Genomic DNA, 27,535 nt, shown 5'->3' with positions numbered 1-27,535 from the left:
TGCGTCGTGCGAGACGAAGGTGGATTGATTACCACCTCCACCTGGGGTATCGTAGTTGCTTCTGCCGAATCTTCCTCCATGCTTTTCAGAGTTGAAAAAGTGTAGATGGGGGCCGAGATATTTCACACCGACCGAGATACTGCCAAGGTTGTGAGCCTTGGAGCCCCCAACACTGATCGGATCGCCGACCTAATTTCCAACTAGTATCGGTTACCCAGCCTTCCACTGGGTTGCTCGGCTTAACAGGGATACCTCTTGTAGGTTACGTACCGGAGTTGGAGTGAAAGAGGCTAAGATGGATTCTCTTGCTGAATCCAATATGTTATAGCTGCAGATGACATGAAACGACACATTTCACTCCCATTTGCCCGGAGCTATAAAGGTCTGCACACACTAACGCGGGATGTGGAATGCGGGAGCGGAAACGAAACCTAATATCCCACAGTCGCTGCAAAGTTCGTCTTTCTGCACACACCAAGGCAGGACGCGGGAAGCAGGAGCGGGAGCGAAACCTACAATCCCGCCGTCACTGCGAAGTTCGTCCAATACATTACGTCGTTCATGGCTATCTGTCTGAGAGAGTTCGTGATGGTTTCCTCACGTTCTGTTGCTTCCAGGAGTGAATGTAGCAGGCAGTGCCGATACCTTCTTTTTTTTAGACATTCCAAAACGGCGTGATCCGTAGGTTGTATCAAACTCGTTTCGTTAGGGGGGAAAATAATGCACGAATGTTATCACATACCAGTTCACGTTCATCTGGATGTGGCCCTGCTTTTCCCAGCAATAAAACTGCTTTAATAGGCAGACTTCGTCTCAGTAGAGGGGACCCACAGGACGATGACATGGTGGAAATACGCAGGGAATGAAATGCTGTAGAAAATCATTTTAAATTTTCGAAAAAACAATTCAAATTGTACTTGGATTTGCGAGACTCCACTCCACTCTATGTATTTTTCTTTCAGATTTCTGGCTACTGGAGATTCCTGTTCTACAATAGGTCACAGTTTCCGGGTCGGATTCAGAACAGTTGGTGCTTTTGTGCGAGATGTTCGCCAAGCTCTTTGTGACAGAATGCAAGGAATATACATACCATAAACATCTACCGAAACATGGATAGAATTAGCTCAAGGATATTACAGAATGTGACAATTCCCAAACTGTATTGGTAGAATCGATGGAAAGTACGTTACTATCAAAATGTCCGAGGAACAGTGGATCAAATTTTTTGTTACCTGAAGGAATTCTCTATTGTACTTTTATCAGTTGTTGGTCCAGGTTACAAATTCCTATGTGTGGATATCGGAGGGTACGGAATAAACAGTGATGGTGGTATTTTCCAGAACTATGTAATGGGACAACAGTTAGAAGCGGGCGCCCTTGGTGTTCCGAAAGACAACAATCTTCCTGGACAGAACGTGTCTGCGCTTTATGTCATTATCGGCGACGAAGCCTTTCCTCTGAAAAGTTAAGCAAAAGGACATAAGCGCAAAGAAAATTACAACCATCGACTGTGTAGAGCAAGAAGGGTCCTAGAAAATGCCTTCGGCATATTAGCACAGAAATGGAGAATTTATTACAGGCTCATGGAAGTTCATGTGGACACAGCTCAGATAATCATTAGAATAATGTGCATTCTGCACAATTTCCTGAGAGAAAAGATTTAGATCCACACTGGAAATAGGATTTGGAGCCTTTGAAAATGTTGACAATGATGCACGACGAGCACCCGCTATAGCCTTCGCTGATCGTGAGAAAATTGTGGAGTTCTTTGGAATGCATAACAACGGTGTATATAGTTTTAGTATACATCTTACACGTATCTGGAACTTTACGAACGGAGAAATGTGTGCAAGAAAGTCATAAACAAACAGTGATAATTAAAGAAGTGATACTTACCAGGTATCTCTTTGTTTAGTCGATTTCGACCCCATGAACTAAAATACGCCAATTTCTTCTGTGCTGCACTGCCTCCCGAAGATTTTCCAAGCTGGAATTTAGTACTTCCGTGATGCCATCAATCCATCTCATTCTTTGCCGCCCTCTTCTCCTTGTACCTTCGATCTTCGCCAGCATTAAGGTCTTTTCTTCTCATGATGTGTCCAAAGTAGCTTAGTTTTTGTTTCAGGATTAAGCCAACCAAGGAACATTCTGGTTTTATTTGCTGTAAAACTGACCTATTTTTCCTCTTTGCAGTCCATGGGACTCTAAGGATTTTCCTCCAACACCACAAGTCAAAGGAGTCTACTCTACGGCGTTCAGCTTTTCTTATGGTCCAGGTCTCACATCCGTGCATCACAGCTGGAAATTCCATAGCCCTTACTATACGGATCTATGTTGTTAATGTCTCTACTCCTTAAGATATTGTCAAGATAGGCCATTGCCTTTCTACCAAGTAGCAATCGTCTTTTGATTTCATGGCTGCAGACACCATAAACAGAAATCTGTGAGCCAAGATAGTTGAAAACGGAGACTACCTCCATTTTTCTCCTCCTTCATGCCATGAATTGACAGGTGTAGTTGCCATAATTTTTTCTCTTGACATTCAATAGTCCAGCCTTTGAACTTTCTTCTTTCACTTTCAGTAAGAGGGTTTTTTTTAGTCTTCTTTCATTTTCTGACATCAGGATAGTATCACTTGCATATCTCAGGTTGTTTATATTTAACCTAGATATTTTGATTCCTCTTTCTTCTTCATCTAACCCCACATTCCTCATAATGTGTTTCGCATACAGATTGAAAAGGTAAGGTGATAATATACACCCTTACCGTACTCCTTTCTGAATCTTGACCCATTTAGTTGTTCCATATATGGTTCTCACCGTCGCTTCATGGTCAGGGTATAAGTTCCGTATGAGGTTAATAATATGATCTGGTACTCCCATGTGTTTTAGTACTTTCCATGCTTCATTGTGATCGACTCAGTGAAAGGCTTTAACATAATAGCATAATCAATAAAACAGAGATACACATCTTTCTGGAATTCTCTTGCCTTCTTCATTATCCATCGGATGTTGGCGATTTGATCTCTGGGCCCTCTTTCTGTACGAAATCTAGGTTGTTCTTCAGGTAGCTCTTGGTCTACATAATAGCGAAGTCTATTTTGTAAGATTTTAAGCATGATTTTGCTAGCAAGTGAGATTAAGTGCAATTGTATGGTGATTCGAGCATTCTTTAGAATTTTTTCTTTCTTTGAATACTGAACTTTTCCAGTCTTTTGGCCACTGTTGGGTTTTCCATATTTGCTGACATATAGAATGCAAAACATTCACTGCACTATCTCCAATTAGAACATTTCCACTGGAATTCCATCATGGCCATTTGCATTGTTTTAGCAGTATTCTCTAGGGACCATTTGACTTCACTTTCTAAAATATCTGGTCCAAGTTCTAAGGGCACATGGACGTCATTTTCAATAATACACGTTTGTTTCTTATACAGATCTTCTATATATTCCATCCATCTTTCCTCAATGCCCTCTGCTTCTGTTAGATCTTTATCATTTTTAACTTTTATCATTCCAATTTTTGCCTGGAATGTTCCTTTGATGTCCCTAATTTTCTTGTAGAGATCCTTCATCTTCCCCCATTCTGTTATTTTCTTCAACTTCTTTGTATTGATCATTTAGGAAAATATCCTTATCACTTCTAGCTAATTTTCGAAACTCTGCATTTAATTCAAACATTGCTGATCTATCCCATTTGACTTTTGCTTTCCTTTGTTCTTCTGCAATTTGCAGTGACTCATCCGATAACCATTTGGCCTTCTTGTTATTCCTTTTCTTGGTAATGTGTTTTTCTGCTGCCTTCTTGACAGCAGAGGATACTTCTGTCCACAGCTCTTGAGGGTTTTTGTCTTCTACCTGTAATGCATTAAATCAGTTTCTGATTTCTACTGTATAACCACAAGGAATTCTTCCAAGGTCATATCTGTATGATGAGGTGGCTTTAGCTGTTTTCCTCAACTTCAACCGGAATTTTGCAATTAAGAGCTCGTGGTCTGATACGCATCAGCTCCTGGCCTTGTTGTAGTTGATTGAATAGCACTCTTCCACCTACTATTACAAATTATATAATCAATTTGATTCTGGTATTGGCCATCTGGTGAAGGCCAATTGTATAGACGACGTTTGGGCAGCTGCAATAGTGTGTTGGTGATAACCAGTGTATTGTCTTGGCAGAATTCTAGGAGTCTCTGCCCTTCTTCATTTGTTGTACCAAGACCAAATTTCCCTGTTACACCATCAACAATTTGATTTCCCACTTTGGCATTCCAGTCTCCAACTATGAAAACGACGTCCTTTTTTGGTGTCGACCGTAGTAGTTCTTGTAAATCTTCATAAAACTGGTCAACAACGTCCTCTTCATCATCAGCGGTTGGTGCATAAACTTGAATAACTGTGACATTGAGATGTTGACCTTGAAATCTGATGGAAATCATTCTATCATTTTAATAGTTGCAACCCATTACAGTTTTACCTACTATTCTTCTGACTATGGAGGCTACTCCCTTATTGTTGTTGTCTTGTCGAGAAAAGCATACCATGTAGTCATCCGAAATAAACTCGTCCATTCCAGACCATCTCATTTCACTTATCCCCAATATGTCGATGCCAATCCTCTCCATATCTCTTTTGAGTTTACCAGGAATACGCAGTTCTTTTTCTATTTCATCCCACAAGATATCTTTCTTCCTTACATTCTTGTAATCTTCATTACTCATGTCGTAAAGCACTGGATGTTTCTTACCGCACTCTATCAACAGTTCAGTCACCATTGCTACTGTCACAATGAATGCGGGACGCGAGAAAACGCTGCATGCTGCGAACTGAAAATGGTTCGCAGCAATCCCGCCATGTGGGCGGGAGGGTGACGCACCGGTGTGAATGGATCCATATCCCGCTGTACTCGTAATAGTTCGCGACGGGATCGTTCCCGCTTCCGCCTCCCGCGTTGGTGCGTGTATAGACTTTAAGGGCTCCTCCTACGTTGATTCCTGGGACCATTATTATTATTATTATTATTATTATTATTATTATTATTATTATTATTATTATTATTATTATTATTATTATTATTATTATTATTACACATACATACATACATACATACATACATACATACATACATACATACATACATTATCATTATAGACTGTTATGCCTTTCAGGGTTCAGTCTGCAAGCCTCTGAGAATTTACTAAACGTCGCCACCATCCTCGATTTGCAACTAGTGTTGTGGCCTCATTTAGTTCTATACCTCTTATCTTTAAATCGTTAGAAACAGAGTCTAACCATCGTCGTTTTGGTCTCCCACTACTTCTCTTACCCTCCATAACAGAGTCCATTATTCTCCTCGGTAACCTATCCTCCTCCATTCGCCTCACATGACCACACCACCGAAGTCGGTTTATGCGTACAGCTTCATCCATCGAGTTCATTCCTTAATTAGCCTTTATCTCCTCATTCCGAGTACCCTCCTGCCATTGTTCCCACCTGTTTGTACCAGCAATCATTCTTGCTACTTTCATATCTGTTACTTCTAACTTATGAATAAGATATCCTGAGTCTACCCAGCTTTCGCTCCCGTAAAGCAAAGTTGGTCTGAAAACAGACCGATGTAAGGATAGTTTCGTCTGGGAGCTGACTTCCTTCTTACAGAATACTGCTGATCGCAACTGCGAGCTCACTGCATTAGCTTTACTACACCTTGATTCAATCTCGCTCACTATATTACCATCCTGGAAAAAAAACTAAATACTTGAGATTATCGACCTGTTCTAGCTTTGTATCACCAATCTGACATTCAATTCTGTTGAATTTCTTACCTACTGACATCAATTTAGTCTTCGAGAGGCTAATTTTCATACCATACTCATTGCACCTATTTTCAAGTTCCAAGATATTAGACTGCAGGCTTTTGGCACAGTCTGCCATTAAGACCAAGTCGTCAGCATAGGCCAAACTGCTTACTACATTTCCACCTAACTGAATCCTTCCCTGCCATTTTATACCTTTCAGCATATGATCCATGTAAACTACAAACAGCAAAGGTGAAAGATTACAGCCTTGTCTAACTCCTGTAAGTACCCTGAACCAAGAACTCATTCTACCATCAATTCTCACTGAAGCCCAATTGTCAACATAAATGCCTTTGATTGATTTTAATAATCTACTTTTAATTCCATAGTCCCCCAGTATAGCGAACATCCTTTCCCTCGGTACCCAGTCATATGCTTTCTCTAGATCTACGAAACATAAACACAACTGCCTATTCCTCTCGTAGCATTTTTCAATTACCTGGCGCATACTGAAAATCTGATACTGACAGCCTCTCTGTGGTCTGAAACCACACTGGTTTTCATCCAACTTCCTCTCAACGACTGATCGCACCCTCCCTTCCAAGACGCCAGTGAATACTTTGCCTGGTATACTAATCAATGAGATACCTCGATAATTATTGCAATCCTTCCTGTTCCCTTGCTTATAGATAGGTGCAATTACTGCTTTTGTCCAACCTGAAGGTACCTTACCAACACTCCACGCTAATTTTACTACTCTGTGAAGACATTTCATCCCTGCCTTCCCACTATACTTCACCATTTAAGGTCTAATTTCATCTATACCTGCTGCCTTATGACAATGGAGTTTATTTACTATCCTTTCCACTTCCTCAAGCATAATTTCACCGACATCATTTTCCTCCTCCCCATGAGCTTGGCTGTTTGCAACACCACCATGATGATTTCCTTTTACATTGAGAAGATGTTCAAAATATTCCCTCCACCTCTCCAGTGATTCTCTGGGATCTATTATGAGTTCACCTGAATTACTCAAAACACTGTTCATTTTCTTTTTCCATCCCTTCCTAAGATTCTTTATTACTGTCCAGAAAGGTTTCCCTGCTGCTTGACCAAGCCTTTCCAGGTTATTACCAAAATCTTCCCATGACATCTTTTTGGATTCAACAACTATTTGTTTCGCTCTGTTTCTTTCATCTACGTACAAATCCCTGTCTGCCTCGGCCCTTGTTTGGAGCCATTTCTGATAAGCCTTCTTTTTACGTGTACAGGCTGCTCTCACTTCATCATTCCACCAAGATGTTTGCCTTTTCCCATCTTTACACACAGTTGTTCCTAGGCATTCCCTTGCTGTTTCTACTACAGCATCCCTGTATGCCACCCATTCACTTTCTATATCCTGAACCTGCTTACTGTCTACTGTTCGAAACTTCTCACTAATCATATCCATGTACTTCTGTCTAATTTCCTCGTCCTGGAGATTTTCTACCCTTATTCGTTTGCAGACAGATTTCACTTTCACTACCCTAGGCCTAGAGATACTTAGTTCACTACAGATCAGATAGTGGTCTGTATCATCGAAAAATCCCCGAAAAACTCGTACATTCCTAGTGGATTTCCTGAATTCAAAGTCTGTTATGATATAGTCTATTATGGATCTGGTACCCCTCGCCTCCCATATGTAGCGGTGAATAGCCTTATGCTTGAAGAATGTATTCGTAACAGCTAATCCTATACTAGCACAGAAGTCCAGCAAACGCTTCCCATTCCCATTAGCTTCCATATCTTCCCCACATTTACCAATCACCATTTCGTATCCTTCAGTTCTATTCCCAACTCTCGCATTGAAATCGCCCATTAGCACTATTCTATCCTTGCTGTTGACCCTGACCACGGTGTCACTCAATCCTTCATAAAACTTGTCAACTTCATCCTCATCTGCACCCTCACATGGTGAATACACAGACACAATTCTTGTCCTAATTCCTCCCACTGACAAATCTACCCACATCATTCGCTCATTTACGTGCCTAACCGAAACTATGTTGCGCGCAATGGTATTCCTGATAAAGAACCCTACCCCAGACTCTGCCCTTCCCTTTCTAACACCCGTCAAGTACACTTTATAATCTCCTATCTCTTCCTCGTTATCTCCCCTTACCCGAATATCACTTACTCCTAGCACATCCAGATGCATCCTCTTTGCTGACTCAGCCAGTTCTACCTTCTTTCTTCCATAAGCCCCATTAATATTGATAGCTCCCCATCGAATTCCATTTCGTTCGCCAAGATGTTTCCAAGGAGTCCCTCGCCTGTCAAATGGGAGTGGGACTCCATTACTCCCATAGGTCCGAGGCTTGCTTAAAGTGTTCTGAGCTCGGTAAATTCATGAAGCAGGATGCTGCCCTACTTGCACATAGTCCAAGTGAGGATCTCTGCTCTAACGGGTTATGGACCACCGGTGAATTGTATAGTCCTAGCCGCCTGAGCACAAGGAGGGCCACGACTCAGAATATGTCCGAGATGCCCACTCCCATTCCATAGCAACTGGTATCCCGACTCTCAGGACCACTTACTAGGCCACTCAGCCGTTGCCCATGGTTCACGAACTAGGACGTGACTACAGTAACTCACAAACATGAACCATTATTATTATTATTATTATTATTATTATTATTATTATTATTATTATTATTATTATTATTATTATTATTATTATTATTATTATTATTATTATTATTATTATTATTATTATTATTATTATTATATAATTCGCTGGGGCCATCAAGGACCACGTTAAGTCTTGTTGCATTTGACACTGAACTTGGCCTTCTTTAGAGCCCAAATTTCCCTCATTCTTTGTGAGTGGGCCTGCTTACGCTCCTCTGTCCAAGGGGCACCGTGTCTTCTCTTCGGTTGCTCGTCTCGGTTAAGCCCGTTCGTCAATATTTTCTTGCGGAAGAGATCTCTGTTAAGGGCGTCTTCAGCTGAGATATGTAGCATTTCTTTGGCATTTCTTTGGCATTTCTTTGGTATTTCTAAACCAGGGAATTGTGGTTTTGGGGTTTGAATCAAAAACGTGAAAGATCTCTTTAGTTAACTTTCTTCCGTCCATTCTTTTCAGATGACCGTAAAATCGTGCCCGTCTTTTTCTGATTGTGTCGGTATTTTTCTCTATTTTGCTGTAGACTTCCTTGTTGGATCTCTTTTGATGGATTCCATTTCTGTACTTTGATCCCAAGATTCCTCTCACAATTTTGCGTTCTCTTTTCTCCAGTTCTTCAAGGAGTCCTTTGTTGGCATTTAGAGACAGGGTTTCGGCTGCATATAGAACTACTGGCTTCAGAACTGTTTCATAGTGACGAATCTTGGTGTTTTGGGAAAGGCATTTTTTGTTGTAGATTGTGCGGGATGTTTGGTAGGCTATTTCCAGTTTGCGTACTCGCTCCTGAAGTGCTTCTTTGTCCAGTCCATTTTTCATGATGATCTCACCCAAGTATTTGAATTTGTCTACTCGGGTGATGTCCCCGTATTTTGTATGGAGTTTTGGTGGAGCCACTTTGATGTTAGTCATTACTTCTGTTTTCTCAAACGATATCTGCAAACCAGTTTGTTCGGCAATTTCCTTTAAAATTTCAACTTGAGCTCTAGCGGTTTCTATGTCGTTTGAGAGAACAGCAATATCATCGGCAAATGCTAAGCAGTCTGTTGCGATGCCCTTGGATTTGGTTCCTATTCTCAATGGACTGTAGTTGGTTTCCTGTAATCTCACCCGCCAGGTTCTGATGATCTTTTCAAGAACACAGTTGAAGAGTATCGGGGATAGCCCATCACCTTGTCGGACTCCTGTTTTGATGTCAAAGGAATGCGAGAGACATCCGTGGAACTTCACCTTGGATTTTGTATCGGTCAGTGTGGCTCTAATTAATGCCAGCAGTTTCAAATCAACTCCAAATTCATTTAAGATGTTTAGCAGGACTTTCCGGTCAATGGAGTCGTACGCTTTCTTAAAGTCCACAAAGGCAGACACATACTGCTTGGACCTTAGTGTACAATATCTGATGATCGTTTTGAGATTTTGGATCTGTTCAGCTGTTGAGCGACCTTTTCTGAACCTCCTTGGTATTCGCCTATTTGATGTTCGACTTGTGCTTCCAAACGCTCCAGGATGGCAAGTGATAGAATTTTGTAAGTCACGGGTAGCAAAGATATTCCCCTGTAGTTGTTGATGTTCTTCATGCTGCCTTTTTTGTGTAATGGATGGATCAAAGCTATTTTCCAATCTTCGAGTAGGGTCTCCTTGCTCCAAATTTCTTCTATTTGCTTTTGCAAGATATCAAGTGATTCCTCTGGGGCATATTTCCATAGTTCTGCTACTACTGAGTCTTCCCCCGGCGCTTTGTTCTTTTTGAGACGGGCAATGTGGCGCTTTATTTCATCTCTGTTGGGTGGTCTGGAATCTGGGTTCCTGAGTAAGGGTTCCTTGGTCTCAATGGCGCTTTGAAGTTTAGAGCAATTAAGTAAACTCTTGAAGTAATCTGCCAGAATGCTGCAATTTTCTTCATTTGACGTCGCCAGTATGCCGTCCTCTCGCTCAAAGCATAGAGATGGTGGCTTATAGCCAGTGAGTTTGCGTTTGAAGGCTCTGTAGTACTCTCTGCTTTCATTCTTCCTAAAGTTTTGTTCTATCTTTTCAATGAGAGATTTTTCGTATTTACGTTTTTCAGTTCTGAACACCCTAGCTGCTTGGGCACGTTGGGTTTTGTAGGTTTCCCAATCATTTTCTGATTTCGTAGAGTAGTACTGTTTCCACGCATTGAGTCTTTCTTGGAGGACTGATTCGCAGGTATCATTCCACCAGGCATGCTTTTTGCCTCTCTTGATTTCTGCAACGTCTTTGGTGGCCTCAATAAGGAGACTTTTGGCGTTGTTAAAGTCAGTGTCATTTGGTCTAGCCTTCTCCTGGAACTCCTCGACCCTTTGCCGAAGTTTATCATTGTCGAAGCGTGTGATCTGTTTGGTTGTCTTCCTTGTGTTTGCGGGAATTGGTTTGAATTTGATAAGAGACATATAATGATCTGAGGCCACATTGATGACATTCATAATCTCAGGGCTGTTTCTCCTAGAGATTGCAACATGATCAATTTGGAACTCTCCGAGAGCTTGGACGGGAGAACGCCAAGTCATTTGCTTTCTGGGTAGACGGCGAAAGTGGGTCGACATGACCTGCAGGTTGTGATTTTCGCAAATGGACACCAGTCTTTTGGCGTTGGGATTGGGATTGGTTCTTTTGTGAGCAGGGTAATTTCCTATAACTTTCTTGTACTTCTGTTCACGACCTAGTTGGGCATTGAAGTCACCCAAAAGAAGCTTGACATGGTGTTTGGGGATTTTGTTTGATTTTTCATCCAGTAGGTCCAGAAATTATCAACTTCGTCTGGATCAGACTTGCTCTTATCGTTTGTAGGAGCATGTGCGTTAACTAGGGCGTAGGTTTTGTTCGCGCATTTAATTGTGAGAATAGACAATCTGTCATTCACAGGTTTGAAATTTGCAACCGATTTAAGGATCTTGGTTCTAACAGCAAATGCGGTTCCAAGCATCACAGCTCCGTTGAGGGTTGCTCTTTGCGCTTTGCTCTTGAAAAATCGGTAGCCTTCGGATTCAAAAATCTCTTCATCTGGATACCTTGCTTCCTGTAGGGCCATTATGGATATCTGATTTTCGTGAAGAGCTTTGGTGAGGGTTTTCAGCTTGCCAGTTTGTGTAAGTGAATTTATGTTGAAAGTTGCTAGAAAGGTTTTAGATTTTGGCCTGAGTTTTTGACTCTTCGGGGTACACCGAGACGCTCCGACTCGTCTCTTGCATGATGTCGAGTCTCCTCTAGAATCCGAACGAGACTCGTGCGCCGTGGCGTTCCCGACGAGGGATTTATCCGAAGATTTACCCCCTGGGGTATGTTTCATGAAATGTTGTGCCATCATGCTTTTTGACTTGACTTTGCTTTGGACGGGTACCCATCCCTTTACAACTAGGGTTGTTAGCCCTAGAGGTTGCCTCAAGATGTTTTCTGGCTTCTGGTCACTTACCAGTCTTTGCCGTAACCCTGGCAAGGGACCAATTTATTTTTCACGGTGGTATTTTATTTCCCTACTACCCTCTGACTCTGCTGGCGGCAGAGCCAGCGAGCTTCCCCAATTCCAATGGGACGCGCCCGATGGAGGTCACCGGTAAATCCCCACACTGCTATTATTATTATTATTATTATTATTATTATTATTATTATTATTATTATTATTATTATTATTATTATTATTATTATTATTATTATTATTATCTAATCGGAAGATCCACGGGCAAGTAATCCGCGCTACGGATATGCCGTGGTTTCGAATCGCGCCGTAGGCTGGTTTTCTACTTCATCTCCAGCCAAATACTAAAACTGTACAGTCTTTCTTTGTCCAATGAGGCCCAAGTTAGTTGGTCGCCTCATTTAATGGAGGAACGAGCATTCCGCTTCGGCAGCCGAATGGTTAGCAGGCTGGCCTTCAAACACAAGTCCCCGGATTCGATTTCGGGCTGCGTCAATGGACTTTACCTCGAATGGAGAATTTTCTGCGTTCGGGGATTTGGTACTTGTGTATGTCTTCTCGTTTATTTCGGCCTTCTCATCGCTCTCCGTTGGAGATTAAGGAAGAAATTCCTCCTGAACCAAAACTTAGAATAATAATGTTCATGGAGGGGGGATTTCAAAGTATGCCCAGAGTGTCATGAACTTTAAACGCGGCTCTCTTTACTCCATATGTCTTTTGATCTACTCATTTCAACACACATAACATACAAAAAATGGTCGTTGTGCTAACGCGAATGCCAATAAATGACCAAGAAGAAGGAATTGTGATCAAATACAGTAGTACTGTATTTGGTGTAATTCAGCGAGAATCACCATAAACGGTCGAAGAATGGAATGTGAGATTAGTTAGAAGTGTGATTTTTCGATACGCTTTTAGAAGTAGAATAATCAAATTCGTCATAGTATGGAATAAAATTCATTTACATTCGTCCTGATTTTAGTATTGCAGTAAAATAACAATTCAGAACAATTAAGGGAAATTCTGGAATTCCTTAAGGGAAAACAATTTTTCCACATTTGCCGACCCTGGTAATAATAATGGTTGCGTTTTTGAATGACATAATTCTTTGAGAGTGTGGTGGAACTCAATAGAATTGTATCGTAAATCGGCAAAGCCTAATAACCACTCAAGAAAAAGTATCATAAAGCGGTGTGTCGCCAGACTTCTTTAGTTTGGATAGTAATAACACGATGAAAAAGAAGTCAAGAAGGGATTTTGGTGAAAATGGATTTGAAGTTTGGGTATGTCTTATGGTTGAATATAACTTAGCTTATTGTAACTTGACGGAGTCTCAAAAAAAAAAAAAAAAAAAAAAATGTATGTTCATGTTAATGAAGACAAGTTCTTTGAAAACGTTTAAGAAAAATCAAGGTAAACAATTGTTAGGGAATCTGCAAGCTGGGCGACAATCCAAGTGCAGGTCATTGATGATTGATCATGACTGTCATAACCTATTATCACCAACACCTACTGTACACTTAGTGTAAAAAGTATTCGAACACTAGTCAGTTTTAACAAAAACACTCATATCCTCTTGGTTATGTGTATATTTGCACCAAATACATAACACAAATAGGCCTATTTCTTCATATGTAAACATTATATACCGTAATTAGAGAAATGAAACTAAATATTTTCATTCCATTATAACGAAACTTTAAAGAAAACTTTAAATATTCATTCAAAACAATGCACAGTAAGTATTCGAACAGTTCAGTTCACAGAAAATTTCTATCTCTTCAATCTACATGGCACTGAAAGAGTGTCACTCATTCACTAACTTAGTGTGATAGTCTTTGGATGAGATAATAACCTGGAATCGTCTTGGCATTGAATTGACTAAATTAGATGCTGTAGCAGCGGGAATATTGTTCTATTCTTCTGTGAGCGCTCGTTTCAGATCTGCTTTTCTCAACGTAACCCCACAGATGTTCAAGGGGATTTGTATCTGGAGACTGCGGGGGAGTTTAGAGGTACCTGGGTGTGTTATAGAGGGTCCACACTCTTGAATTTGAAGCTGTGTGTTTGGAAGCATTATCGTGGATGATTACAATTTTGTCTCAAACTCCATTTTTCTGCACTGGGGATGAGATGAAGCTTTAATATATTAATGTAGTACTGGTGGTCCATGTTTCCTTCAATAAAATTATGAGCTTCCACTCGTACTCCTCCAGTACCATTATGGAGCATCCACTTTGTTTTACTGTAGGAGAGATGTTCTCCTTCAGTTCTGTGTCCATCTTTCTCCATACCTTGCATCTTCCATCAGACACAAAAACATTTAATTTTTTCTCATCAAATGTAACCCTATTTCACCGGTCTGTGGAGGAGTTTACCCATGATTTTGAGAACTGCAGCTTCCTCTTCATGTTGATCTCACTGACATAATAACTTCTGTGGACAACTCTTCCATTCTAGTCGCTCTTTCTAAGGAAATTGCGAACTGTACTTTGACGTACCTTTATACTGAAATCTGACTTCAGCTCCGTTGCAGTAGAGAGCGCACTGATCATCAGATATAGTTTGATTTTTCTTAGAATAGCTTGCCCATCACCGTCATTGACTTTCTTAGCCCTCCATTTCGTGGCAAATTTTGTGAGTATTTTCGTTTGCCGAACCTGATGGATTGTTGTTACCACTCTACGTACTATCCTAGATATGCTTGCAATGATTTGCTTTGGTTGTGAAATCGAATACCTATCTTCCTTTCTTCCATAGTCATATGCTTTGCCTTCCAACCCATTTTAGAGGATGTTCTCTATAAAATGCTAACAGCGCAACAACTGAAATATTAGGCAGGTGCAAGGACACATGTGTAACATTGCCTCATTGACGAGATCTGTACTGAAGGGAGTAAAGGGCTGAGAAGAGTGCATACAATTCTACTGTACAAATTCTTATTTCACCTGTATAATGATGCAGATATTAATTTGTATGTTTTGTTGGATGGCCAGGGTAATAATCCTGCTTAATTATCTGTAAAAATTAATCTGCGCACTTGAAGGAATATTTATATTAGGGCCTATACAGTATATAGGCTAAAATGACAGATATATTGTCCTCTTAGTACAGATCGTTAATGTTCCAGTACTTCTTACTTTCACTGTATACTGTGGTCGTGGTCTTTTCTGAAGGTGTCGAGTTACGATATTCTGACCTATTCTTAGAACATGTAGATTCTCGGGAAATATTTCTCGTCACACGTGGCTTAAACCTTATGACGTTTAGTATTCTGGAGTCAAGGTGGATGGTAAATAGCCTCTGTAAATACTCTCTCTCTCTCTCTCTCTCTCTCTCTCTCTCTAAATGCACACTTACATGACTTGTCTACAAAATTTCCAAGGATTTTATATAGAGGATCTGAGATTGAAAATGTTACCAGCAACACCAGCTTATCAGGAGCTCCGAAGGAAATTGTACGAAAAGAAAGCAAGAATACGTGAGGAATTTAATTCCATGACTCAATGCTGAATTGGGAATGGACCCATGGAGGATATGATTTATGCCACATTGTGATGCGACTTGCTATACATGGTTTTCACCATAGGTTGTGCTGTATCATCAGTTTTCATACACGTGATAGGTAAAGACTGTGTGTGATAGATGTGGTGCCCACTGTGGGAGGTATCACATGCTGAACTACACGCTCCTCTCAGAGAAACTAGTGAAATTCTGCATCGAGAGCTAAGTCACGTCCCTCATGCACATTGTGTGCACTTCCTACTTCAGGCCTATTATTAAACAGCCTCTCTTACTGGCTTGTTTCTTTATGTGCTATTTGTTAATATTGGTATGGTTTCCATACTTCAAAATGGAAAGATTGGGGTTTTTTCAATACACAGTTTACTCTAAGTTAATTCATTTGAAGAGAGGGTTCACATTTAAGAAAATTATATTTCTCTCTCCCTTGAACTTTCCAGAAAAAAATCATTTTCAGATTTGGTGCTGTCGCAGATTTGAAAACGAGTAACACTTTTAAAATTATAGGAGACAATCGGCACATTCTTGTCACTTTCCATACTGACCTGGATTGCTCTTCAGCTTCACTGCTTTCCAACAATAACAAACTAAATTACTATTATAATACAGATTCTGTCTAAACAAACTCCTAAATTCATTCATTACCGACTGCCACCAATTGGTATTGGCTGTGAATTTTCAGGTGTTCCCGTCAGGTGATTCACGGCACAGAAACCTGGGTATTTACCTGTTTTCTGTATGTTCAACCGAGGGTTGAAAAAGCATTAAAAACTGGGTGGGATCTGGCTATACCGGGGGATTTGGCAACCATAAATATTGCTACCAACAATAAGCGACTTTTATTTTAATATTACTTACCCATTCATGCATTAGACCTTGTGTTTCTTGGTGTACCACACACCGTTTTTAGACTGATGACCAAAACTGACTTCAAAGACCCAAAAAATGATGAACGTCAAATTTTTGTGCACCTTGCTCACAAATGTTTCTTGGTGTACTACACACCATTTTTAGGACTGATGACTAAAACTGACCTCAAAGACCCAAAATTATCAATGTCAGTTTTTCACCTTGCTCACAATCCTGTGACCCCCCTGTGGGTGGGGGCGGTAGAATAACACCCACGGTATCCCCTGCCTGTCGTAAGAGGCGACTAAAAGGGGCCCCAGGGGCTCTGACCTTTGGAGCGTGGGTTGGCAACCATGGGGCCCTTAGCTGAGTTCTGGCATTGCTTCCACTTACTTGTGCCAGGCTCCTCACTTTCATCTATCCTATCCGACCTCACTTCGTCAACTCTTGTTCTTTTCAGACCCCGACGGTATTACGTATGGAGGCCTAGGGAGTCTTTCATTTTCACGCCCTTCGTGGCCCTTGTCTTTCTTTGACCGATACCTTCATTTTTCGAAGTGTCGGATCCCTTCCATTTTTCCCTCTTGATTAGTGTTATATAGAGGATGGTTGCCTAGTTGTACTTCCTCTTAAAACAATAATCACCACCATCACAATCCTGTGATCATGAATTGAGTATAACAAGACTAGTGCTCCAATATACTGAATATGATCGATTGAAATTTATTTCCAAGTTTATGACTAAGAAGGAAAGCTTTCAGGCCTCCCAACAGCAATAAAATTGTCACAAAACCTTCTGAGGTGACCAAACAAGAGACTAACTGGTGTGAAGTGTGGTATTTTGCAATACCTGTAACTCGTAAAACAAGACTTATGGAAGTAGGTTTCCCGACTGTAATGTTTGCAGCCATAACATACCAAACATACTATACCTGTGAAATATGAGACATGTAGCCTAAATGCTGAGATTCTGCAACTTCTTGAAGTTTCAGATATATTATACATACCTCATTCTACATTGTGGTAATGTGATATGAGAAGGCACTGTTGCAAATGAAGTTGTGTCTCACACCACTATTTTAGCAAATAATGACAGCACTGGAATCACAGTCAGGAGTGTTACGTATGTCAAGAACAGCAAAATTGATGTATGAATGGAGGTGGCTTCTCCTGTGACATGTATAGAGTTTTCTTCCATGCATAGCAAAGTGGAGGCTGGTACTGTGGTGCACTCAGCTGATTGGATATAAAAGAGTGCAACTAGAAAATGAAGATCCTGCCATGCAGGTTGATGGCATTCTCTTCATCATGAGGTATATACTCTTCCATGTGTCACAAGTAGTTTGTACTGGTGAAAGAGATAAATGTCAAGAGGCTGACAGTACTTTGTGGTATGATTTTTTGTGTGTGTGTTCAGATTTACATCACTATGTCTGAAGGCTTCGGTTGACACACTTGTATCGGATTGATCAGACCAAGAATCCAGCAACAGAATCAATGTTCCCTTTAGTTCCTATTCCAATACTTTACATATCCAGGACAGTGTGAGAGTTGTTGACATCTGACCTCTAGAATTGCAGTTGTATTCTACATTTGGAAGTTTGTTACACTGTAGTGTGTTGGGAACACATTTTGTCAAATTTACCTCCTTCCTGAAGCAGATGTACATGGAAATAAGCATGTAAATGTGTACGAGCAGGTAGTAGATGCACCGCTTTAAAGAGTATCTTCTGTCATCTTTTTCTCCAGTCATCATTGATAGTGTCATATTTGACGTGAATTCATATTTGAATTGACTTTAGTCTCTGCTGTACATTAGTGATCAGTAGACCTGGGATTTTAGGCTCAAAAAAAATTAGTTTTAGGCACCTAAAATAGGCTTTTAAAACAAGTAAATAGGCTTTTAAAAGAGAAAATAGGCACTTAAAATATGTTTTTAAAATGTGTGGAGAGGCAGGAAATAGACTTGAAAATATTACAATATACACTTAAACTGTAACGTGATACTATTTTACTTTAACAAATATCGTATCCCTATTCTTAACTGAAATAACTGCAAAATTAAGACAATAAAAAAGACATTTATAAAAAACAATATAAAAAAGTCATGTGTCAAGAAAGTTATGGATTATATCATTATCAGTACTGATCTAAAACCTTAATACTAAAATCACTGTACACAATTACAGCACTGTAGGCATCCAATAACGGTGTAAACGTGAATGGAGTATGTGTTTATTATTTGTGAGGAACATTCCTACAGTACTTTCATTCGTAGTTTGCTTTACAGTACATAACAATAATCTTCTCCAAATTTAACACAGTCAGGCTGTGTCTTTTGTATGTTAAAATCATTTTGAAAACAGAAAAAGAGTGCTCCACACTCACAGATGTTAGAGGGGCATAGGAAAATTTACCTACATTTTTCAATTCAATTTCATTTGGTAAGTCTACCTTTTCCCCATCCATTACCTGATGTACCCTTTTCAGCATTGAATAACCTGGGTTCTTCTACAGTATACTAGACCACTTGTCTCTTATTTTATCCCCTACCTTGCCCCTAGCACTTTGTGTATTATTCTCAGCTTCCTAAATTACAGAAAATTGCTGTTTGAGACTGTTTCCTTTTTCCTCCATTTTTGTAATGGTGACTGGAAGAAATGAAAAATTTGCCTGAATATACGCAATGTCTCTCTGAACACTGGAACAATCATTTAACAACTCTTTGACAGACGACACACATGCAGATTTGTCCATTAAAGGCAAATTGTCTATCACAGTCATGATTTCCTCAAGATGTTCTGCATAATACAGGGCAGCTCCCATCCAGGAACCCCAACGGGTGATGATTGGCTGTGGTGGAAGGGGAATAGAGGGGAGTTTCTCTCGAAAGATGGCTTTCTTGAACGAGCCTTGCAGAACATTTTCTTCATTGTTGAAATTAGAGTTTTTACTGCAGGAAACTCGGCCCTAACTGTTTCTGCGAGTCTCTGCAAAGCACGGGCCATGCAAGTAACATGAATTAAAGAAGGATAGAAAGTTTTGAGGAGAGGTGCAGTGGCAATCATGTAGGAAGCAGCATCGGAGACAAGGAGAAAGACTTTAGAATCATCAACACTCCCAGGATACAACAATTGCAGCCCCTTGTTGATGAAGTATGCAATGCTTTGACTATTGACTTTCTCAAGCTGTTTACAGCAAAGAGGGGCGCGCAGCTGTGAGCTCGCATCCGGGGGATAGTGGGTTCGAATCCCACTGTCGGCAGCCCTGAAGATGGTTTTCCGTGGTTTCCCATTTTCACACCAGGCAAATGCTGGGGCTGTACCTTAAGGCCAGGTTTCAGTAGCTTTCCTTACCCCTTAGCCATGTTGCTTAAGGGCATTTCTAAATTTTCAGCAAACTCTATGAATGAGATTTCTTGTAGAATTTCAAGATCATGCATTAGTGTTTTCTTTCTTTCATTCACAAATTTTACAAATCATTTACCCATACTCATTTGGTGTCCTTTCGGACAAGATTGTAAAGGCAATAGCTGATAGAAGTTTTGTAAAAGTCTTCCATGCCCATCTCTTAGCCAATTTAATACCCACAAGTGCTATGTCCTCGTTGATACAAAAGTACTATTTCTGAGTCCAGAGGCTGGACGAGAATTTAGCAGACTTCATTCAAGATATCAAGTTTTATACAAGGGTGTTCGCCCTTCATTGCTCAGAAGGTCAGATCATACAGGCCATTGTCGAAGGGATTTCTCCTTCCTACAGGTCTTATTTGTGTTTCACTTCTCAACCTCAAACATTTTCTGAACTCGAGGCTATGGCAGTGTCCGCGGAAGGAGTTAGGTACACAAACACTTTTAAGAGTCGCTAGAGACCCTCCTCCATCAGCTAGTAGTTCTCGGCCACCACTTTTTCTCCCCGCAAGTGTTATGCGTGCAGATCGGCAGAACAGTTTTGAAATAAGTGCCGCTTTGTGAAATCTAATGGAACTAGGACTGGAGCAGGGCCATCCCAGGGATGTTTTAAGTGTGGATCATTTTCACATCTTTACAAAAACTGTATTTCACCTAACAGCACACATTCCTGTTCCACTTCTGGTGCTGCCTCCACTAAATTAATCAATAGGAAGTGACTAGTGCACCCTGCTGTGGCACCAGCTTCAGCTTCTCGAGGCTCAGCCCAGGTCAAGTCAGGCACTGAACACTCTGAGAAAGGAAACACCCTCTGATTTATCTTTTGAAGGACCAAGAGAATGTCTTAAAACCTCCTCTGAGACCTCAGGATTTGTGCCCTTCCTCAAATTTGAGATAAATAAGGAACCAGTCATGGCTCTGTTAGACTCAGGAAGTGTTAGCTCTATTATTTCTGAGGTGTGGTATTTTAAATTGAATTTTTTTTTTTTGTAAATTTCCTGATTATTGTTTATCTTCTGTCAAATGTGTTTCAGCGAATTCTTCACCCTTAGAAATTTTAGGGTTTATTCATGCTAAAGTTAGCATTTAGAAATATACGTGGAAATTTAAATTGTTCATTGCCAAACAATTGTCATGCCCTATGATATTAGGGGCAGATTTCATGTTGCATTCTGGTCTCGTGCTCGATCTTCACAGCAAGTCTTGCACATTCAAGTTTGAAAGTAATGTACATATTCCTCTTTTAAAATGTAATTCTTCTTCATCTTCATCAATTTTGCCTAACCAGAGTGAGATGACGTTAGAACTTAGACATCTGCCTGAGGATCAGGTTGGGAGCATCCGTAAGTTATGTCATTCTTTTCCTGATGTGTTTTCAGAAAACCTTGGTCTTACTGACCTAATTGAATATAAGATTGAGGTAACTAATTTGATCCCTGTAAGATTTCCTGCATGTAGGCTATCTCTACCTAAAATGAAGGCTCCTAAGGAGATTATTGATCAAATGTTGAAGGACGGCATTATTCGACCTTCGAAGTCGGCATACTCATCGTCCATCTTCCTTGTACCAAAACCTAACCAAGGCGGTTTCAGGCCTGTCATTGATTACAGAGCGTTAAATTGCAAGGTCATATTGCAATCGGGGCCCCTTCCTGATTTGCATTCATGTTTCTCTTGGTTTCATAAGGCTAAGTTCTTCACCATCCTAGATCTTCACCAAGCGTATAATCAAATTCCTCTGGCAGAATAATCGAAACATCTGACTGCTTTCGCTACAGATTGGAACTTGTACGACTACAACCGTTTGCCTTTTGGGCTCCCCACTGGCGCGGCTGTTCTTACCAGACTGCTGGATAGGGTCTTCCCCGACATCAAATTTCAGTATCTTTACCATTACCTTGATGATGTGATTTTTTTCTGTAACCTTTGAAGAACACTGAGATAATCTTAAGGAAGTCTTAAAAATGCCTTTGTAAGGCCGGGTTAACAGTTATCTAAGGGAGCGTTTGCTAAGTCTTCTATGTCCTTGTTAGGGCATATTGTGTCGCCCGATGGAGTTTCAATCAACCATTCCAGAACACAGGCAATTTGTGACTTTAAGCCTCCAAAAGATGTTATATGGCTTGCTAGATTCATTGGCATGGTGGATTTCTTCAGAAAATTTATTCCCAACCTTGCTAATAGGGCAGTGCCCCTAAACCTACTTCATAGGAAAGGTGTCAAATTCAAATTGGTTCCATTGCAGCAAGCTGCGTTCAAAGACTTGAAATTATCTCTCTGTAACGACCCAGTCCTGGCTATGCCAGATTTCTCTAAGAAGTTCATCGTACAGACAGACCCTCATCATCTGCAGTTGCCGCTGTCCTTCTCCAAGAAACTGAAATCGGAAGGCGGCCTATTGCCTATGCGTCTAGGACCTTATCAGCTGAAGAAGCCAAGTACTCCATTTGTGAGTTAGAAGGACTAGCTGTTCTGTTCACCTTGGAAAAGTTCTGTCTGTATCTCAAACATGTTAAGTTCGAATTAGAAACCGATAATCAGGCTTTGAGCTGGGTTTTAGCTAGGCCCCATCATACAGGACATACCTCCTGTTGGGCCGTCTGCATTTCAGTGTTTCAGTTTGACGTGCGACACATTCGGGGATCAGAGAATGTGGTTGCAGATGGGTTAAGCTGCATGTTTTTTTTTTGTTTTTTTTTGCTAGGGGCTTTACGTCGCACCGACACAGATAGGTCTTATGGCGACGATGGGATAGGAAAGGCCTAGGAGTTGGAAGGAAGCGGCCGTGGCCTTAATTAAGGTACAGCCCCAGCATTTGCCTGGTGCGAAAATGGGAAACCACGGAAAACCATTTTCAGGGCTGCCGATAGTGGGATTCGAACCTACTATCTCCCGGATGCAAGCTCACAGCCGCGCGCCTCTACGCGCACGGCCAACTCGCCCGGTGGGCTGCATGTTTTGTGGTGAGGTTGATTCCATTGAGTGGGGAGAAAGCTCTTCTCCTTCTATTTCCATACCTTCTTGTGTTAGTGGCTATTTTGACTGATGCCCCTATGTTATTCTGTAACATTGAAAAATATCAATGGAAAGATCTATTGCTGGCTCCTGTTGTGGAAACCCTTTCTTCTGGGGAACATGTTGTCCCTTATTTTCTGAGGAATGGGGTTCTGTGTTGCCCTTCGAGGCATAATCAAAAGATGAAAGTTGTAGTTCCAGCTGTTCTCTTGCCTATGATCTTCAAGTACTACCATGAGACCCCATTAGGGGAGGCATCTTCAAAACTAGAGAAATGTTTATTTGGAAGAGTATGGATGGCAAAATTAGGGAAATGTTTCAAGCTTGTAAATCTCACTTGCTCAGTAAGCCCACCTTGACCACTAAGCTAGGATTATTATCATCTCATCAAGCATCTCGCCCTATGGAACGCGTATACATTGATTACGTTGGACCCTTCCCTCAATCTAAGGGGAACGGGAACAAATTCATCCTCATGTGTGTAGATGGTTTCACCAGGTTTTCATGGCTATTTCCGACTAAGCTAGCCACCGCTCAGTCTACCATTTCTTGCCTTAATACTATTTTTGCTTCTTTTGGTCCTTGTCAATATATAGTTTCTGATAATGCCAAGGCATTCACATCTAATTTATTCTGCAAATTCTGTTTTGACCTATCCATTCCGCATGTAACAACATCTGCCTATTATCCACACACACATATCTTGCTGAGCGTGCTAACTGCAATCTTCGATCTGCATTGACCGTTTTTCATCCTAAGGACCGTTCCCATTGGATATTCACTGCATTGGCTGTCTTTTGCATTCAGCTTGGCGGTTCATGAGTCACATAAGTTTTCACCAGCCTCTCTCATGTTTTTCATTTGTAACACCCCGTTGTCTAATTTATGGTAAATCAATGAGATTTTGCCAGAGGCCGTAGACCCTGATAATATCAGGGACCTGTGGAGGAAGGCCTGAAGTAACGTGGAACCTTCTCATGAGAAAGTGAAAGAAAGATATATGATCTTGGTTGGAGACCCACCAATGAAAAATTTGGAGATCAAGTCGTGGTAAAAAATTTTGTTCCTGCAGGCAAGCTTGCCTCCAGATTTAATGGACCATGTATTATTCTGGATTTCTTAACACTGGCACCCTCTTGGTGAGCAATCCAACCACCAAAAGTATTTTTAGGGTTCATCTGTTTTTACAATGCTTGGTAAAGCTAAAGGTTCCACCTATTCAATACATTATCATAATGGTCTGTTTAGAACATTACATATTTATTTAACTTATTGTAAAATACATCTTTGGGAGCAGTTTCAGCAATCCACTATGCCATCATCAGCCATTGGAAGTTTAATAGCAAGGAACATTCAAAAAAGTAAAAATATGCTATAAAATCATTATAAAATGTATGTTTGGCATACTTTTTACAGCAAGTCCTATTCTACATGCAAAACATTAAAAATAGCTAGATAACATTGACCCATTGTACTATACAAATAACATGTCTTTTTTGAAAAAATACAGTATTATTTGATGCATCTAAAATTCTTTTGTATATAATTGAAAGAGTCTATGATTTGGTATAGCTTATGTACAAGAAATTTATATGAAATTGATAAGTGATTCTACAGAGTATTTGCCATTTTAAACTACAGTTTTTTAAACAGCAAGTCTTATTCTACATGAAAGACATTAAAAATGCCCATTGTATTATACAGGTCTTTTTTAAAAAATTCAGTATTATTTGGTGCGTCTAAAATTGTTTTTTAGGTGATTGAAAAAGTCTATAAATTTGGTGTAGTTGATGTACAGGAAGTTCATATAAAATTGATAAAAAATCTACAAAACATCTGCCAATATGAAAGCACAGTTTTTTGGTTCCTCATAATATGCAACTTTACCGTTTGATAATATATACAGGTTCTTCTTTCTTAAAAGTTATTGACAAATCAGTCTATGTTTGACTAATGTAAGGAGTAGCAGATTTCTGATATGTTTAGTCTTATTGTAGTATTTGAACCTTGCTTCGTAATATTTTCAAGATAAATAACTGTGTGGCTGAGGCCGAAACTATGGTTGAGATCTTGAATATTATTTTATATGCCAGGTGGAAGTGGGCAGTAATTAGTATTAATCTCGAACCAGCACGGACCTAAAAAGGAAATTATAAATTGAGTATGAGTTATTGAGAATGAGACGCAGTACTATAGGAAAGAATTGAAGATATGAAACTCACCTCAGGTTGAATGTAACGGCGTGTAGAGAGAGTGAGGAACAAATGCTGAATGTCAAACACCACCAGGCGGGCTCATCTGTGCGGTGGGGTGTATTATGTAGGGGAAAGGGAAGTAGGAGAGGTTGCAGTCGCGTGTATCTGTGTGTCAGGGGGGCGTGAGCTTTGTCGGGGATAGTAAGCTAGCGCGCTACGTAATATTTTATGTACTGATTGATTTTTAGGAATTTTTAAACTGTTAATCAATGAAATAAGCATGTCAAATAAAATTGTAGGTTTTTCCGAAATATCATTTAGATTGTAATTGGAATTGTAATATTGATCTAGGGTAATGTAACATTGCTCCGTTACGTCTAGGAGTGGGCCTTTATTTATTGTTTCGATGATGTCCAAGTCCTTGTTGATACCGTTCATCTGTCCCAAGTGAAACCAGTATGAAATCTCTGTTTTTCAGTATAGGCCTCCAAGTGATAGCATTGCTAGTTTAATTATATTTCTATCCTTAACTGCTTAGAATCTGTTGTTTTCATATGTAAGTTAAAGAGGAGGCCTTCTGCCTCTGTTAATAATGGAAAATTAATTTTAAATTCCTTTCTGGTTTCTATCCTCTTGTAAAAATCTTCCTTTCAGTATTTTTTTTTTTTTTTTTTTTTCTTTCTTCTCTCCTCCTGTCTGCCATTACCTTGCCCCTGCCTCCAAGCCTGAGCCAGGATATCATGCACTTGTCCTCTACGCTGCCAACCTTTACTGCCAAGCAACATAACACAAGAAAAACCTCTTTCCATAAAAACAGTTACTGTTGCCCAGGAAATTATTGTTGCAGTACTTAATATCATCTGAGGCCTTGTCATAACAACTGGCAAGAGATTCTGGCACGAGGTAAGGGTCCACCTCGCTCTGGTCCAGTCTCCTTCACTACGGTAAACTTAAGCACCATCATTAGCGGCAAGGGCTGAGATGCGGTTCCACAACGACCCACTTCATCATTGGGCAGAATTCCAGATTTGGTCCGTGGCGACCATCACCATGGCTACCCCTCTCAAGGTAGCGGGAGAGACGTATCTGAGGGTACTTGGTGGGGGGGTCCGGGAGCCCCGCCCTGGCATCGGCAGTGGCAGCCGCTCTTGCTGTCAACTTTGGGCATAACTGACTGGACTTCTACAACTTCAGAAATCACAGCAAGAATTATTTTCTTCAAATATCTGGTGAATGAACTCTCCATCAAGAAATTTTCTGACTCCAAATTCAAAATTTTCTAAATTGCTAAATTTCAAAACTGTATCAACCATGGAAGGACTTTAGGGGGTGGAGGTCTGTACTGGAGGTACGCTTGCTCCGTGCATTTAAACAGGGTGCCTTTTAGAAGGCCATCTGTATCGTGTACTTCAAACTGTGTATTGGAAGAAGTTTGAAAGTTTATCGCCAGATGTCCCTGCTGTCGATTTATGTGCCCCCTCTGGTGGGAGGATGAAAAATTAATTTTCAAGTGAATTATGGTATTCATACGTTTTCTAAACTGAATTGTTTGTAGATTGTTTTTAGTGTTCTGAAGTTACTAGCACTTTTATCTCTTCCCGCCTTCTTAAAATTTTAGCCAATCAGGATTTTATAATATTTATTTAATTAACCAATAGAAAATGTGGGTGTGTACAGGGCTTCGGCCCAGAGAGTTCTGGAACCATCCTCTCCGCTATAAAAGCTGGGACCGTTTGGGCCATGTTGTGTTTTCCATCGCTCCAGTCAAGAGGTTTAGTGTGTGTCAGAGGCAGGGGGTATGCCTCGCCCATCGTCGGAAAGCCCACCCTCTCAAGGTAATGGCTGACATCTTTTAATCATGTGATAGTCTCAAAAAGCTAACTTGAGGGGAAGGTTTCAAAATCCTTTCGTAATGTAAATTTCAATTTTTCAATGTAAATTTTCAAATAAGTGTAAGGACTTTATTCTAACTCAGGGAATAAAGAGTGTGAACCCTCTTTTAATTCTATTCAACTTGGTATTGGGGTGACTATGATTTCGTGAACTTTAAAATTGATCTCTTCCTATTGTAATTTGAAATTTTCCTTCCATCTAGTCATCTCCGTAGTATAGGCTTAGCCTCTGTAAATTTGGGCCATAAGCCCACATAGGGTATTAAGTATTTTCAAGTGAACTTCAAAGGAGCGCAAGTGTTTGCATCCTAACATTTTAGTTTAAGGCCGACATATTAAATCTTTTCTTTTTTCACCAAGGTCAGGTAGAATGGGCACTTATTCCCTCTGTTAATGTTTAACTATTCTTATAAATGTAACTTAGACTGTCGAGCTAATAAGACAGTGGAAACTGGTTGTATATTACCTAATGTAAAAGTTAGACTGTGCCTTGGAGAGGCTTGAATCTGTAAATTTTGGAGAGTAGTCTCCTAGGTAATTGTGTGGAGCAAAGACGCTCTTTCGAATGTGGTAAACCCCGTTTCCTTATTTGTAATTGATTGGAGCAGTAGTGCTCTTTGGAAGAGTTGTAACGTTGGAGCTTCAAGCTCATTCTGTTATTTATTATGTACCTGCTTATTTTAGGGTTGTCAAATCATTCTTGTTACTAGAGCTAATGAGCTCAACGCTGTCTATCCTACTGTTATTTGGTGTTGTTTATCTTTC

At 40.3% G+C, this 27,535-nt stretch overlaps 1 protein-coding gene across 1 annotated transcript in view; it reads left to right on the top strand.

Moving 5' to 3' along the window:
• The first annotated feature begins 13,013 nt into the window (after window positions 1-13,013).
• Window positions 13,014-27,535, top strand: part of Rev1 (Rev1 DNA directed polymerase) — a 196,563-nt gene continuing 182,041 nt past the window's right edge. The window contains exon 1 of the mRNA XM_067148274.2: window positions 13,014-13,171. Within this exon, the coding sequence (XP_067004375.2) occupies window positions 13,121-13,171 (51 nt within the window). The 5' untranslated portion in view covers window positions 13,014-13,120. The remainder of the gene's footprint in view (window positions 13,172-27,535) is intronic.

This window comes from Anabrus simplex, chromosome 5, assembly GCF_040414725.1.
Source record: "Anabrus simplex isolate iqAnaSimp1 chromosome 5, ASM4041472v1, whole genome shotgun sequence".
Lineage (NCBI taxonomy): Eukaryota > Metazoa > Arthropoda > Insecta > Orthoptera > Tettigoniidae > Anabrus > Anabrus simplex.
This window is presented reverse-complemented; position numbering and strand designations above follow the sequence as displayed.